Genomic DNA, 17,500 nt, shown 5'->3' with positions numbered 1-17,500 from the left:
CCCGCAAAAATGCCCTTTTGGGGAATTTCAGCCCCCGGTCTTTCTAACATGCTCTGCAAGTCTGTCCCTGACGGGAGGTGATAAGACAGGATGGATGGATGGATGGATGGGCAATGGCTTACTTTCATTTTTGGTGATGCAGCTGTAGAGGGGTTTCTGAAAGGACAAGAGAAACAGCATGTCACTGTAATGCAGAGCTGTCACGCACGCGTGAATGCCGACTCAGCAATTCACTGCAAAGAGAGATGTGGATTTTGACGGCACATTTTGATGTTGTTTTAGTCAGTCCCTTGACTGAAATTTCAATTCGTTGTCGCCATATTTTTGTCACCTGAAATGTTTTCGTTTCAGTCTAGTTTTAGTCGACTAAATATCATAAATCTACCAGTGTCGACTAAAATGTATTCCGGCGGGCCGTGATGGCATTGTATACTACAATGCCTGATTTTACATTTAGTTGCATGCTTGAAAATAGCAGAACTAGGCTGGGTGATGGTTTACAAAAAGTGACTCAATGTGATCACTACTGTCTCATTAATTCTTTATTGGTGTGCTGGCTGTGTTCCAATGCTGTCTACCTCTCTCCCCCCCCCCCCCCCCCCTTTACTTACCTCCGTATCTTTCTTGCATACTTTAGTGATGTCGTTTTTGGACGAGGCCTGCAGAGATATGGTGAGAGAGACAAAAGACAGTGCTGTGTGAGTCTGAGTACACTGACAGATGCTCTGTCAGCATTATATAATGATGATGATGATGATGATAATGATGGAGACGGTGTGCCCACTGCTCAAAGAAATAAAGAAAATAAAAAGGGAGCGTTTAACCCATTGTTTGCTGTCTGAATACTAAAAAAGAAATAATAATAAAGAAAAAAATAAATCATTAAAATGTTTGATTTGACAGTGGGAGCGTGCAGGATGCAGTGAGCGTGTCACCTGTTTGCACTCCCTGCGGCATTCTGCTGAGATGGCCAGCTCACAGCAGCCTAGCCCCACCCATCCCTCTGACTTTCTGGACACTCCTGGGAGGGAATCAAACAACCAACAACTCAGTGAAAGTGTAAGGCAGGGTTCTCCAATACATTTTCCTCAAGGGCCATATTTTGACTAGGATATTACCAGGCTGGCAAATACATTAAAAAAGACGATAAAATCGTAATACTAGCCATTAAGCTACTAATACTGACTGAAGTAGGCCTAATTAAAGTGGCTCATGTTTGCATGGATGGAATTGTATAACAGCTGAAATCAAAAATATATCAATATTCCGATATTAACCTGCAGGCCACATCAAGTGAAGTTGGGGGCCGGCATGCATGTGCACCCCCTCCCGCCCGGGCCGCCAGTTGCCCATGTATGCAGGGGGTGCATACTTCGTTTAGACGATAGTCATTGGTTAGACATAAGGTTGGTTAGGGGTGCGTAAAGTCGACCTGATTAACCGTTTCCAACCGTAGGACGTGGCCTATCGTGTACACGTGTGTACACGTCCTAGCGCATCCTCAATGATGCCAGGTGAGAGAAGAATATTCAGAGTTTTTACCTTTTTTTAATTTTTCAATCCGACTCTCGGCCACCGTCCTTCGCACTCTACGGCCATATTAGCTTCCCGTTGACTTAGCTGTTAGCGCGGCAGAAAGAATGCCTCGTATCTGCTAATCTAGGACGCTCTCCGTGGTTTTGATCTGATGGATATACCAGCGCTTCATTTCTGCTCCTCATCCGCCTCTCGCAAAATATGGACGCTTTTTGGATCATATATCGTATATATTAAAACAATAGCGATGTAAGCTAGCAAAGTAAAGCAAACTATTTCTCCGTTTATTTTTCCGGATTGTTTCCGGGGGGTGGGTTTCAGAGTAAAAGCGGCCATGTCTTTCCGGCACCCAGAGCTCCTATTTTGAAGGAATCCCAGCGCTGATTGTTAAGGTTGGTGAGGGGTGCGTTAAGACGACCGGATTAAGGTGAGGGGTGCGTTAAGGGTTGGTAGAGGGTTAAGGTTTAGGTGAGCTGCCCACGTGGGAGGTTATAGGGTTAAGGTGAGGGTTTGAGATAGTTTGTAGGACTAATGACTGCTCTAACCAACGACTAGTGTAAACTAAGTACTGCACCCGTCTGCAGTAGATCATGCTTTAAAGGAGTGAAGGGGGTTTCGGTATATAAACACAGACAGACCGAGCCACGTATAGACCTGATCATACGGTTCCGACCAGACCCTCCTCCCCCGCATGCAGCACATCTGGACGCCGTTAGCGCTCTCTGACAGGTGGATTTAGCCCCCGTCTATATAGTACAGGCCTGCAGATAGCGGAGGTTAGAGCAGCTCTTTGAAGCTCCGCGCGGGCCGGGGCTGCAGAAAGACAGTTTACAAAGGGGCCGCGCAACCTCCCCCGCTACCCACCCGCCCACCCCACCACCACCTCCTCCCCCCGGGGGTGGGTGGGTGGGGGAGGAGCACCATTTACGTATATAGCACTTGCACTGCTGCACAATTCCTCTCCTTTGAGGTACAGTATAATACGGAACTCTCCGGGGTTAACGACATGGGGTTAATTTGGCGGAATCAAAGCAAGGTGACGCAGCGCTGCCGCAATGCCACTTTTCCCCGAAATATGGACACACTGCAACAGGGACTATTATAATACTCTTTGCATGTCCCAAATGCTGAAAATAAAGCGAACCAAACCCAATAACTGAACCTTTGTTCAGTACAATTTTGAGGTACTTTTACAAAATTTCAGTACTTTTATTTCTACTGCACTAAATTATAATACTTTTTCCTCCACTACAATTATTTGGTAACGTTAGTTACTATAGTTACTTTGTAGAACAAAACATACATTGAGCAGCCTGTATAAGCCTACATTTCGACCATTTGAAAATAGCTGATCTGCAAGCCCACAATGCGTCGCAATTCCTTCTTATTGCCTTCGCTATTTTCTAAAGATTCTTAGACATAATATAGTCCAACAGAAATTGAGAAAAGGTTTCTGTACACCCCTCGCACGGCACGAACAAAAGCGTCACGGGACGACTCGAAACTGGATGGATGATATACATGTATCTGCTTATGAATTGGGTTTAAATTTTCACAACTCTTTTCAGTGTGTTTTTTGGATCATGTCTTATGCAACTTCCCATAATGTACAGGCCACGTCCATTTCACCTTCAGGTTAATATGGGAATACTGATATATTAATGATATCAGCTGTTACAATTCCTCGCTTCAATTACTTCAGTCTATATTAGTAGCTTAATGACTACTATTAAAATTGTATGGTCCTTTTCATGTCCAAAATATTTGTAATTAAGTCCATAAAGTAAATAAGAATTTAACTTTTCAGGATTATATTATTAAAACAGCAAAAGAAACAGCAGATCTACAAGCTCAAAACGTGTCACACCTACAGTATAGTATAGTGTTTGTGGACTTACCGGGCAGCGTGGAGTTGATGCACGTCCACAGCTCATTCTGCAAAGACAGGAGAACACAGAACACGTTATACATCATACTGTACATCATACTTTCTTTCTTTCTTTATTTGTTTATTTGGTCGGGACAGTGTATATTGATAAACATTACATTAAAAATGCAGTGTAAATATACCAGATTTAGCAAAACTTGCTAATTTCCATCTGCAGTCCCCAGACATCAAACATCAAACAATACAAACAGGACTGACATACAAGACATAGCATACAAATACCTAGTACATTTCAAACGTAATAAGACTAGTAAGAATAAGAAAAGATTAAACTATTAGATAAAACTATTATTAGGGTAGGTTATCAGCTTTGGTTTTCAAGCAACCATTTTTTCAGTTGAGTCATTGCATTGTCGGTTCCACAGATACACATCGTGAAAATAGCCGATCTACAAGCTCACAGGCAGCGCCTGAGCTTGTGCTATTTTCACAATATTTGCCTATTTCTCATTTTTAGTTGAATATTTTATAGCATAGTTTCTTGATTACTTTTGATGTAGTAATGACCTTAAAATGTCCTTAAATTGTCACTTCACTGTGAAAAAAGGAACAAAAAACAAAACAAAACAAAAAAAGAATCATGTGGGGACCGACCCACAGGTTGAGAACCACTGTTGTATAGAGTGAGACGACCGCATCACATTGCCACATGTTGTGAGCTCGTAGACTTTGTTTCCCTATTTGTCGTATGGCGGTATATACTGTAAAGTTTGTGTATATGGGAAAAGCGGTATAAAGATAATATTTATCGTCCGAACTCAAACATACTGTAATGTTATTCCGGAAAGATCTTAAACGAGGTTAAACAAGGTAATTATTTTTCAATTCCATATGTTCTGTGCAAAAAGCAACAGAATGCCGATCGTAGATCCGCAATTTCTCCACTAGCATTCTGTCCGGAATGTCGTCCCTGACTATATACCCCCCTAGCACAACAATAACAAGCTGAAACTAAACACCAAAACTAATACAAACCAAATGAAAACCAAGCCTTATCACAAAATAAAAAAGCTAGAAGCGTGAGTTGTGTGCATGTGTGCATGGGTGTAGGGCGCTCTCACAAGCCAGTGAGCCAGCCACAGAACATTTGGGTGTGTGCGTGTGTGCGTGCATGTGTGCATGCGTGCATGCGTCGTGGAGAATAAAAGCATGGTGGTGAGAAGAACCAGGGCCAACATGACACTAGCACCTTCCCACCAGCACCTTCCCACCTATAGCATCTTCCCACCAGCACCTTCCCACACCTTCCCACCTATAGCATCTTCCCACCAGCTTCCCACAAGGACCTTCCCACCAGCACCTTCCCACCCAGCATCTTCCCACCAGAACCTTCCCACCAGCACCTTCCCACCAGCACCTTCCCACCAGCATCTTCCCACCAGCTTCCCACCAGGACCTTCCCACCCAGCATCTTCCCACCCAGCATCTTCCCACCCAGCATCTTCCCACCCAGCATCTTCCCACCAGCATCTTCCCACCAGCACCTTCCCACCAGGACCTTCCCACCCAGCATCTTCCCACCCAGCATCTTCCCACCAGCACCTTCCCACCAGCACCTGCCCACTCAGCATTTTCCCACCCAGCAGCAGCACCTTCCCACACCTTCCCACCAGCACCTTCCCACCTATAGCATCTTCCCATCCAGCAGCAGCACTTTCCCACCAGCATCTTCCCACCCAGCATCTTCCCACAAGCACCTTCCCACCAGCATCTTCCCACCAGCACCTTCCCACCAGCACCTTCCCACCAGCACCTTCCCACCAGCACCTTCCCACCAGCATCTTCCCACCAGCACCTTCCCACCAGCACCTTCCCACCAGCATCTTCCCACCAGCACCTTCCCACCAGCACCTTCCCACCAGCACCTTCCCACCAGCACCTTCCCACCAGCATCTTCCCACCAGCACCTTCCCACCAGCACCTTCCCACCAGCACCTTCCCACCAGCACCTTCCCACCAGCATCTTCCCACCAGCATCTTCCCACCAGCACCTTCCCACCAGCACCTTCCCACCAGCATCTTCCCACCAGCACTTTCCCACCAGCACCTGCCCACTCAGCATTTTCCCACCCAGCAGCAGCACCTTCCCACCAGCACCTTGGCACCTATAGCACCTTCCCACCAGCACCTTCCCATTGGAAGATTAAGAGAGAGAGAGAGAGAGAGAGAGAGAGAGAGAGAGAGAGAGAGAGAGAGAGAGAGAGAGAGAGAGAGAGAGAGAGAGAGAGAGAGAGAGAGAGAGACGTCACAGACGTCACAGAGAGTTACATAACGAAACATAAACGCCAGATAAAACGGAACCCGCCTTCACAGGACCATTAAACTGGTGTGTAAACTCGACACCGCCGTACGTGCGTCACTGTGAACTCTCCCCCCGCGTCCCTTGGCCTCGGAAGAAAGGTTCCAGTCAGCGGGGTAGAGGAGTGTATCTTTACACGAGGTATAAACATGATTTGTTGTGCCGCGAGGCCAAGCGGAGGAGAGGAGGGGGAGACTGTGTACGACATGACAGCCCTGTGTGTGTGTGTGTGTGTCTGTGTGTGTGTGTGTGTACTCTTACATGCATTTTCGTGTGTGCAAATTGCATGCGTGTGTGTGTGATTACATATGTGTGTATACTCTTACATGTGTGTTTGTTTGTGTGTGTGTGTGTGTTAGTGTGTTATATGTCCTTGACTCCTTTGTGTGGACATAAATAAAGTATTAAAATGTGTGTGTGTGTGTGTGTGTGTGTGTGTGCGTGTGCGTGCATGCGTGTTGCACCTGCAAATGCAGCTGTTTTTCCTTGGTATATGCACATTTGAATTCAAATGCTTTCGCACATGTGTGCGTGTGTTTGTGCGCATTCACGTGTGTGGGCGCGCATGCACATGCTGTTCCGTCCAAGTGTGCTGGGTGTGTGTTGTTGTGTGAGATCTGTTTCCTCATAAACTACAGGGCCATGTGTGTGTGTGTGTGTGTGTGTGTGTGTGTGTGTGTGTGTGTGTGCGTGTGTGTGTGCGTGCGTGCGGCGAGCCCTTGTGTTTAAATCTCAGCCAAATTAGTGAGTGTGTCGACTGTAATGGCTGCTTAGAGACAACCAAATGACTAACAACACTACAGCCTCACTGCATAATAATTAGACAGCAGATCCCATGCACGTGTGTGTGTGCGTGCACCCCCCACAAACACCTCCCCACGTGTGTGTGCGTGCGTGCGTGCGTGTGTGGTGTCAGACTAGTTGCTACAGTATGCCATGGTTGTGAATTTCAGTACACCAAAAATAGACACAGTGTCATGTACAACACATCATGACACTCAAGATGGTGGTTTGATTTAATTAATTCTCCAAACGACAACAGTGTCCGCGGGATGTGTGTGCTGCCACGTGGCTGAGGGGGGTGTGTGTGTGTGTGTGTGTGTGTGTGTGTGTGTGCTGACACAAAAGGGCAGGCTACACACACTTTTTGTCAGGTGAAACGTAGCCTCTGTAAACCAGGTTTTCATTTTCGTCGGCGCAAAAAATGAAACCCCCGGAGGAACGCATTGGCCGCTCTGGGCTTGGGTGGGCGTCGCTCCAAAACGATGTGACGTAGCGCTGCACTGGGGGGGGGGCTGACAGATCAGTGACGGTACGTCTTAACAGCGGGCGACAGCCAGACAAATTTTACGTAAGTGCATTATTTGTCAATGGGACCCGGCGACTACTGGCGATAGAGGCGATAGCAGGCGAACAGGCGATGGTCGAAAGTGGGCGGAGGACCGTCATCTTTTGGCGACGTCGCCCGGCGATAGTGGGCGATTGGGCGACAGCCAATGAAATTCAAGTGACGCTTGACGTTGGTCTCTAACGTCTCCCGCTGTTAAAACGTACTGTGAGATCCAATCAGGGCGTGCGCAAATCTCTGCCACGACCCGCCCCTCTAGACCAGAAACACGTTAGCTCAGGCTAGGTGAAACCTGACATATACAACAGGCCCGTTTGTATTAGCAACCTATAGTCATGATTGAGTCAAATATAATATGAATGTAGGAAACAAAAATAAAGGAACGCATAGCAATGTGTTCCCACTGTTTGGTAAACAATGCCATAGAGGGTTTTAGGAACACGCACACGCGCACACACACACACACACACACACACACACACACACACACACACACACACACACACACACACACACACACACACACACACACACACACACACACACACACACACACTCTCACACTCACACTCACACACTCACCATAGACTCTGGAGGGCAGTAGCTGGGCAGCCGTTGGAGGAGATGTTTGAGTCGAGACTCACTCTTTATGGTGGAGAGCTGTGTGGAGAGAGAGAGAGAGAGAGAGAGAGAGAGAGAGAGAGAGAGAGAGAGAGAGGGAGACGGACAAATCATTCCATTAATTTACAGTACATGGTGAAGTTGCGCCATAACCCCGTTTGTCCCGATCCGATCACACCATCGGAAAATCGGGGTCGATCACGTTATTTTCAAATGTTCGGTATCGGATCAGGAGAAAAAAAAAGAAACCCTAGTATCAATATTATATCCATATCATGATATTAGACTGGATATTGTTTGTGATTTTGGATATTGTACTATTGTTGCGACAGTAGGTCGCAGTTAACTATGAAATTGTGCATTTCCAGTCAGTCAGTCACTCACTCACTCACTCACTCAGATGTCATCAATATTAAGCCCATGATATAGAGATACTCTGTTATAAGAATTCAATATGTAGTACTTGAGTAAAAGTACAAAATTACAGGCTTCAAAATGCAGGCTACTTAAAACACCAACAGTAAAAGTACTGTACTCATTATGCAGTATACAGTATGCGTGTCCAATGTTTTCAAGTTTTCAAAGTTTTCATTGCATTTCGAAATGTTCTTGAACCAGAAGGAGCAGCAGTGTGCGGACGTCCCTCCTTCTTTGTCTACTGTCTGCAGGCGTCATTGCTATGTTGGCTTGTGGTGGACGTATATTTGTCAACATTTCATTTTTGCCAGGACACACACAATGAGTGGACAGAAACACATAAATAGATAGCTCTGAATGACCACAATAGGTCTGTAACTCTGAGTGTTCAAATGGAACCAAATGGATCCATTTGGTTCCATTTGAACACTCTCTTAAGACGGTCTCTTCAAATGAAGATTAGTAGTGGACTCCTAATGTGCCTTAGTTGTCACAATAAATGAGTGTCATACATCATTCTGAAGAAAACCTGGAGACTTGACAAAATGAGAACAGTGTGTAAAACAGAAAATCTCAAATTTTCCACAGACAAGACCAAGTCTTTGCCGTCCGTGTACGGACATGTTGGTGACCCCTGGACTACTGCCTTGTTGTGCGCCTGCTTACGCACCTGCACTAAATTGTAACCGGGTGTGCGGAAGACTTCTCTTCACAAGCTCAAAGTTGCAAAAAAAGTGTTCAAAAGTTCAAAAGAAACACATTTGATGCCCAACATGGCTTGGAACCTCGTCATGTGTGTATATATATAACACCCCGAGATTTGAACCCTGGTCTTCCGCATGGTGTGGTATTAAGGCAAACATCTAAACCGCTAGTCCAAAGGGGGATTCCCAATTTGGTCATGGAGCAGAGGCTGTGTGAGCTCATCATCATCATCTCACTCATCACTGTAGGCGTTATGAGAAGGTTGGTTGGCCATCATTGGCTATGAGACGAGAACAGCGTTGCACTGTTTTTTTTTTATCTATAAGGCCTTACTCAAGAAATTGACTAACTATCTTTGCAGCCTATTACATCCTAAAGTTGGCCATCGTCACATCCGTTCTCAAGACTACTTTGTGTTAAAGATTCCTGATATTAATTCTGAACTGGGTAAGACTGCCTTTCAATAATATGCATGAATAAATAAAGGTGAAACAAAGAAACACTGCTACATGTCCAGAACTGTTGCTTTTCTGAAACCTGGGGGGATAAATAGAAAGAACCCGTGTTCCAATGGAACTAATGCAGCTATTATTTTTTACCACAGGCTCCTGGCAATACTTTTGCACAAAGAAACGGGGCATTCATTTATTAAAGGACCACGTCACCACTTTTCAACCAAACTTCATACAGTATAATTGGTATATAGTTACGACATTGAGAGGGCAGAAAACAGCCCGGTCACGTGGTTCATGTACTCGCGCGAGCCCATAGACTCCAATGCAATCCGTAAACGTCCCTTGTCCCTTTTCAATAGAAGTCTATGTAGAAGAGACTGGCCTCATGAAGTGAAGGGAGTTGTCGTAACTCTGTCTTACTCTATGGCTCTGATCATGATAAAATAGCACACGTTTTTTTCTACTCTGTCTGTTTCTCATGGGAGGGGCTGTGGGCAGTTCTGAAGCCTGTCCACCAGTGACATCATCAATGGAAGCTAATAGAAACTGCAGGCTTTCTATTTCTGAAAAGTTGCAATGCAATAATGGAAGCCATATCGTTCTCACGGTAATACAAATAAAAAAATATATAATCTAGAAAAAGATCTGCCTAACGATGATGTCACTGGTGGACGGGTTCCTGAACTGCCCACAGCCCTTCCATGCGACACAGACTGAGTAGAAACAAAATGTGGTATTTTATCACGAACATTATAGTGAGGACCAATTATATGAAGATGGGTTGAAAAGTGCGGTGAATTGGTCCTCTAACAGGATAAGTTGAAAGTTGAAAATGTGTGCGTGCATGCTTGAGTGTGCGAGCACACGCACATGCGTATGCATGTGTGTTTAACAACTAATTTGAAACACTGATAAGAGAAGGACACTGTTTAGCCTGCCGGTTATTATCTTATTTGACTCTATAGACAGGAATTTGTGGAGAGCATGGGAATTATGTCTCATCAACCCTCAGGCTAAAACACACACGCACACGCACGCACACACACACACGCACGCACGCACGTGCACAATCCCAAGGCAAGCGTCTGTGAGAATGGCTCCATTCCCAGCAGCCTGTGGTTGAAGTGTGGAGTCGTGAAAATAAATGAATTGCCCGAGATTTACAGCTTCACACATTCTGACACGCGCGCGCGCACACACGCACGCACACACGCACACACGCACACACACACACACACACACACACACACACACACACACACACACACACACACACACACTATTCATCCTCCGACCCCTGAACTACCCCCACCGTAAAACTTCTGTAAAATCTAATGAGGAACAAGGATTTTGTCCCTAGTTTGACATGCCAACCGACACCAATAAACCCACCGCCCAAATGAGGGCTGTCACGATGATGAAATATCCTTCTGCCTATATGTCATGTCCTAGTATGAGCCAATAGGGGAAGGGGGTCCACGTCACATGATTCCCTTGTTTGACCCCGCATCACCATTGACACCGGCGGCAGTGTTGCCAACAGAATGCACGAATGAAAAGGCAGCGAAGAAGAAGTCCCCGTGAACAGGAAGTAATAATGGGTCATTTCCTGGGGTGGGCGCTATAGTCTCTAATATATCGCTAGAAGCGCTAATATAATGACCGTGAGGTCGCTCTGATTTTGTATTAACCCATTCTGGATGGGAACCCCTGTTGGTGTTTTAAGCATTATGTTATACTTTAGCTATTGAAAAATAGCAGATCCACAAGCTCTCGTAGCGCGGCAATCGGTGCCGCTTGTAGATCTGCTATTTTTGTAAAATCGTGAAAATGTGGTGCAAATCTTTGCTTCTGGGGGATGCCTGGAACAACATATTTTCAGATATCACCTCAATCTGAGCCTCACTTCAGAGAAAAACGCCACAAAAGTTTGCGCGTGTAATGTATGTTGGCGGAGTTTGGGGATTTCAATGACGTCACAACGAGGAAGCAAGCATTGCCTATATAGCGACGGAGAAGCGACCTGCCGACCACCCATTAAATATAAGATGAGAGTATTAATTCTGGATTAAAATAAATCGATAAAAGACGAGAATTCTCGTTTGGCACTGCAGTCAGGTTTAAGCTCTATATACAATCTCGAACCTGGCATATATTGTGTTAAGGCTCTGTTCCATTCTGGTCAAACAGGGTCAGGGTGCTGCTATTGTGCATGTTGGCTCACTAGATCGAGGGGGGTATACAATTATTTTTTATATATACTTTTTTTTTTTTTGCTTTTTTGCCTTTATTGATAGAAACGGGGAGAGAGGTGGTGGGGGGGGGGGAGACACACAGCAAAGTTCGTCGGGACTCGAACCCGCAACACACAGTCATGCTGGATTACCAGCCAAGGTGCCTGGACCGCTAAGCCGGCCCAGGCCAGAGTATTTACAATCGGTGGCTGAGTCGGCATAAGCGAACTTCGCAACACTCAACACGGCATCTCTCTCGCTTTAAGCTCGCTCGGTGGTGTATCTCGTGGCTCGAGTTCACTTGAGACGGCGGGCCTCCGTCGCGCTCTGAAACGATAAGAGTATATATATAATGACTATAGCGAGGCTGCCCAGAATAGGGTTTTCTGGCTGTGTTAGAATGTGATAATACCCCACCCCATGGGTGCCCCACTACTTCCTACTACTAGTAGCTGGTGGCGTAAAACAAGCGCTCCCTAAAAACTATCCTACGGATACAACATTAGCGTATACGGGTGTGTAACTGAGTTATGGCCGGGGGTCCTTGAAATGAAAAAGTTGGTATTATCGGCAACAGCTGTGAATATAGTCGGAAGAGTTATTTCCAAAATTGTGTAGTGGGCCCTTATGATGTGCATAGAGAGAATACTATTTACTATAAGAGTTCTTCACACAAACACACATGTTTCAAAATAAATGAATCCAGGCTAAAAATAAAATAAACATAATTGGTCCCAGAAAATGACTATTAAAGTTCCAAGTGTGAGAACGTGGGGCCCACCTACAAACAAAGTGCACGGAGCGTGTAGTTGTAGTTGTTTCATTTACGACTGTAACGATGAGGCCAGGTGCGAGGAGTGTGGAACGAGCTTTAATGTAATCAGGTGTGGATGGAACCAACCGGCTCTCGGCCAGAGTTGCCAGATTCTACAAGCAGGTCTAGGAAAACAAGTCCAAAACAAGCCCAACGAGGCCACACATACTGTACAGCACTTTAAAACAACGTTTTTGGACACACCACAACTTATTTGTGTATCCCAAAGGTAAACGTTCTTGTGACCACCGCACTTATGGGGCATTGCCAGCGTTACCAGTGTTTTATGAACTTTTAATCTTTTAAACCAATGACCTCTTCCTACAGGAAAGGATTCCAAATAAGCCAGCCGGCTTCTTCCCTTCCTTGCATTGTATTTTTGTTATTTGATATGTTATTGTCTATTTTTTGTACTACATGCTAAATAAATAAACCTAAACCTAAACCTTAAGCAGTATGTTATACTTTAGCTGTCGAAGATTAGCAGATCTACAAGCTCATAGTTTGTATCTGTCAGGATTTAGAAGACATTTCTGGAATCGACATCACCAATTCTTCAACATTGTAGAATAGGTGAAGAGGTTGCACACACCATCAATAATCAATTCAACAAGTTTATTTCTCTACATCAGTATCCCAAAGGTCAAATTAATGTGATTTAATGGGGGTGATTATGGGGGTAAACATGAAACACTGTCATAAACCATCATCAGACATTTTACCGCGCTTTTATTTTGCAGGGTAATATGGATGCTGGGAGTTAAGTGGTTAACCACCTCCTCATCCAAGGAAGAAAGGAAAAAAAACCTCCACACCTCCCCACAAATAAACCACAAAAAAACCACTAAAAGCAGCCGGCATGCGAGAAACATGCAGAACAACAAACGGAGCCGACAGAAATGTGCTGGCAGATAATCAAAGTGGGGAGGAAAAAAAGAGAATCCCCAAAAAAGGCCGAAAAAAGTTAAGAGTGTATGCGAGGAGTAAATAAATAGTGGGGCTGCATGGCTGGCAGACATCACAGCTCTGTGCTCCTTTATACAGCTGACACGTACGAGCAGCCAGAGAGGTATCAAAGCAACAGCCAAGCATGTGTCTGATGATGATTCACCCATTATGGCTGAAATTACACTTGAGATGACATCAGTGTATCAGTGTGTATATCTATACTTATGAGGCCGAAAGGTATAGCATCATTTTGACAAATAGACATACATGCAGTGTGCACAGCATGCAGGGGGCGGCGGTGGATCAGGGGGTAGAGTGGCCGGATGGGAACCGCAAGGTCGCCAGTTCGAACCCGGACTCTCCCAGAGTTAGTGTCGAAGTGTCCTTGAGCAAGACACTGAACCCCTAATTGCTCCCGATGTGCAGGTTGGTGCCTTGTATGGTTTCCTCTGTCATCGGTGTGTGAACGTGTGAATGCGGGTAAATGGTGCATTTATATAGTGCCTTTCTCCAAGGCGCTTTACAAAGATTGTGCATTACATTCACACACACCGGAGGAAACCATGCAAGGCACCAACCTGCACATCAGGAGCAATTAGGGGTCCAGTGTCTTGCTCAAGGACACTTTGACACTAACTCTGGGGGAGCCCGCGGGTTCAAACTGGCAACCTTGTGGTTACCATCCGGTCACTCTACTCCTGAGCCACCACCGCTGAATGTAATGCAATATCTCTGTAAAGCACCTTGGATAAAGGCGCTATACAAATGCACCATTTACCATGATTGGCACCCCCATACAGTATGTTCAAAGTCTGATCGGGCCCTACAACCCGCCTTGCGGGTTCAGATCAGCCAATACAGGGAGGCTGTCAGAAAATACACTAAGACAACACTCCACACGTCACAGACTCTTCTCCCTTCTGGCTCCAAATTGGAATGAACCTTCCATTACAATCAGAACTGCAGACTCACCCCCAAATCTTCCACCTTATAGTCTTACTACCCACGTCTTCAGACTCCATCTTAGCCCGAAGCACTTGCCCTAGCCCCGACGACCTTACAGGCGTGTGCAAGCCGCAACTTATGTAATTTAGACGTTGACATAGCACTCTTCTTTTCCTTTCAGCGTTTCCCTTCTGGGGGGTCGCCACAGCAAATCATCTGCCTCCATCTCACCCTGTCCTCTGCCTCCTCTTCTCTCACACCAACTAACTTCATGTCCTCTTTCACTACATCCATACATCTTCTCTTTGGTCTTCCTCTCTAGGCCTCCTGCCTGGCAGTTCCAACCCCAACATCCTTCTACCGATATATACTCACTATCCCTCCTCTGCACATGTCCAAACCATTTCAGTTTGGCCTCTCCGGCTTCATCTCCAAAACATGTGAAATGCGCTGTCCCTCTGATGTACTGTACTTCCTGATCCTATCCATCCTTGTTTACTCCCAGAGAGAAACGCAACTTTTTAGTCTCTGCTACCTCCAGCTCAGCTTCCTGTCTTTTCCTCAGTGCGACTGTTTCTAGCACTCAGACTATAGTGTGTATATCAGGGTTCCCCAATTCATTTTCCTCAAGGGCCATATTTTGACTTGCGTACCAGGCTGGGGGCCGAGTCGGCACGCGGGAGGTCGAGGTCTTGCCCTGAAAATTCAGGGCAAGACCCCATTTGAAAAGGATGCCCAGTTTAACATGCATAGGCTACTGACCCCCATTTAATGCCATTTATATCTGGGACCCTTCCAAAAAAAAAACATTTTTTTTTCCATGGGCCACAAGGGGGCGCTCTGTGGGCCGCAAATGGCCCGCGGGCCGCCTATTGGGGAACCCTGGTGTATATTATATAGTGATTTAGATATTAATTTAGAGGTCAAGTTCATGGAGTTATCTATAAGTTACTCTCTCTCTTTCTCACCCCGGGGCCGTGCAGCAGGTGCAGCTGCAGTGATTATGGTAAGGTTTCACCCACAATGTGCACCAACGTGTATCCCTCTGCACTACACGAGGCTTTGTGGAGAGAGCAGCATTGATGCCATGGAGAGAGATAGAGAGAGAGAGAGAGAGAGAGAGAGAGAGAGAGAGAGCATCACCTGCTCCCAATTCAATCGGGAGAGGGGGGGGAGGGAGGGAGGGACATCTTATTCTAGCTCTCTCTCTCAGTGCTGCACATCAAAGAGTGCGGAGGGACAAAAACTTTACACACTCTCTTCAAAAGGGAATCTTCAAAAACTCTTTTGAGAGAGACCAACTATGAAGGTCTGATGAGGATGAGTGTGTGTGTGTGCGCGTGCGTGTACATGTGTGTGCGTGCCCACATTCATTCTTACCTGGTCACATGCTTCTCTACATGGCGTGAACTCTGCAGCGTGGTGGCAGCATGACGGGTCTGCAGACAGACAGACAGACAGACAGACAGACAGACAGACAGACAGACAGACAGACAAAGAGAGAAAGAGACACAGTCAATTGATTTGGTTTTGCTTGTCACATTTCTTGTATCAAGATATGAACCGTGTGCCTAAAAGGGACATGGAAGAGATAATAGTATTTGTAGTAGATAACAGTAGCACAATTTGAAATGTGCCACCCTATGGCCAGAAAAATAACGAAGTCTGCGTGTTTGACTAGCTGGGTTTGACTGGATTGCTGAATTCCTAATGCTTTGGTGCACTTCCTCTCCTTGTGGAGAAGGGGGAAGCTGCGTGGAGGAGTGGCTTTGTAGTCCAGGAAGGAAGTGAGACCACATTTTCATGAAAGATTTATTTGGGTCATGAACATGCATGGCATCATGACAAAAATATCTAAAAAATACATATTACACGCCAGCAAAGTGTTTCTTGTGTCCTAAACATCATTAATAAAATAAGATCTGGTTGGCAAAAGGGGTAAAGTGGCCATTTAAGAGGCAAATAAGAGTATTTGTAGTCGCAGAGGTGGTTTTCCGATTGGCCCGACATTACTGCTACCATGTTGGGAGTATTGTCAAACTACTGTGGCTTGGCTTCAGGGACGTGCAGAGAGTGTTACAGAGGCACATGGGGGCCGAAATTCTGCAAAAAGGGCACATTTGGACTAGAATATCAGATCTACCAACCACCCTTCTCCATACAATTCACACTTGACTCAATCTCATAATCATAATTTTTCGACTGCGGTCGAGATCATGGATTTCACAATGCCACGCCAGACTTCCCGGTCCTTCATTACCATCCCCAGTTCCTGCTTACTGATGTCCCTAGCGATGACATCAGGGTACGACAGTTTTCTACCTCTGGTCTGCTTTGAGGCAGGACTCGAGAGAAGAAGGGAAGATATAACCTCATTGTCAGCTCTGTAGCAGTGGCCGGCAAGCTGTGTTCTTCTGAATTGGACTAGTGAAGAAACACGGGGAAGGTTGCCGTATATTAGATCAGTCGATGGGTGGCTCTTCCAAGACAGATGTTGCGCTCTCATTAGAAGGCGGGTGTAAGTGCCATCCAAATGTTTCTCTAGTTTCTTTGAAAGTGTCCATGTCTCGGTAGAATCGGCTCAACGGTCGTCCTAAATATTTTAACTTTTAACATCTTACTAAGCTGGGATGACCAGATCTTATGCATGTCATTGCAGGCTGACCAGGCCATACCCTTCCTAGTTTGAAAGTCCTTTTGGGAAGACTCAATATGGTGACTCATCTTGGACACTAGTACTGTATACTGTAGTTGTTACCAGACCTTTGTTATTTCAAATAATAATATGGTGTAATAATAATATGTCATTCACAAGCCTGAATACTAATCTTTGCAACAGGTGCATAGGTTTACAGCAGACACGCATCATTTCAGGGAAACAAGGAACACCCGCACACTGTTTGGAATGGAATTGCTCAATGAAGATACACAAATTAGCCAACATTTTGGTCAAGGACCGACGCTCTTGTACACACGAGCCTGTGAGTGTGTGCGCATGCCTGCGTGCGTGTCAGTGGTGTAAAATAACTAAGTACTTTTACTCAAGTACTGTACTTAAGTCCATCTTTTAGGTATTTGTACGTCACTTGAGTATTTCCCATTTCCAATATACTTACTTCTACTCCACTAGATCTCAGAGTCAAATATTGTACTTTTTACTCCACTACCATTTATTTTTCCACCACTGGTGTGTGTGTGAGTGTGTGAGTGTGTGTATGTGTGTGTGTGTG

General features: G+C 45.5%; 1 protein-coding gene across 1 annotated transcript in view; it reads right to left on the bottom strand.

Moving 5' to 3' along the window:
* Nucleotides 1-17,500, bottom strand: part of reck (reversion-inducing-cysteine-rich protein with kazal motifs) — a 95,845-nt gene that overhangs the window by 45,065 nt on the left and 33,280 nt on the right. The window contains exons 2-7 of the mRNA XM_083777705.1: nucleotides 15,651-15,709; nucleotides 7,714-7,791; nucleotides 3,435-3,471; nucleotides 936-1,021; nucleotides 612-659; nucleotides 123-156 (exon numbers count right to left, since the gene is read on the bottom strand). Of these exons, the coding sequence (XP_083633831.1) occupies nucleotides 123-156; nucleotides 612-659; nucleotides 936-1,021; nucleotides 3,435-3,471; nucleotides 7,714-7,791; nucleotides 15,651-15,709 (342 nt within the window). The remainder of the gene's footprint in view (nucleotides 1-122; nucleotides 157-611; nucleotides 660-935; nucleotides 1,022-3,434; nucleotides 3,472-7,713; nucleotides 7,792-15,650; nucleotides 15,710-17,500) is intronic.

This window comes from Protomyctophum parallelum (assembly GCF_964188405.1).
Source record: "Protomyctophum parallelum genome assembly, chromosome: 12".
Lineage (NCBI taxonomy): Eukaryota > Metazoa > Chordata > Actinopteri > Myctophiformes > Myctophidae > Protomyctophum > Protomyctophum parallelum.
The sequence above is the reverse complement of the archived record's forward strand: the minus strand, read 5'-3'. Positions and strand labels throughout refer to the sequence as shown.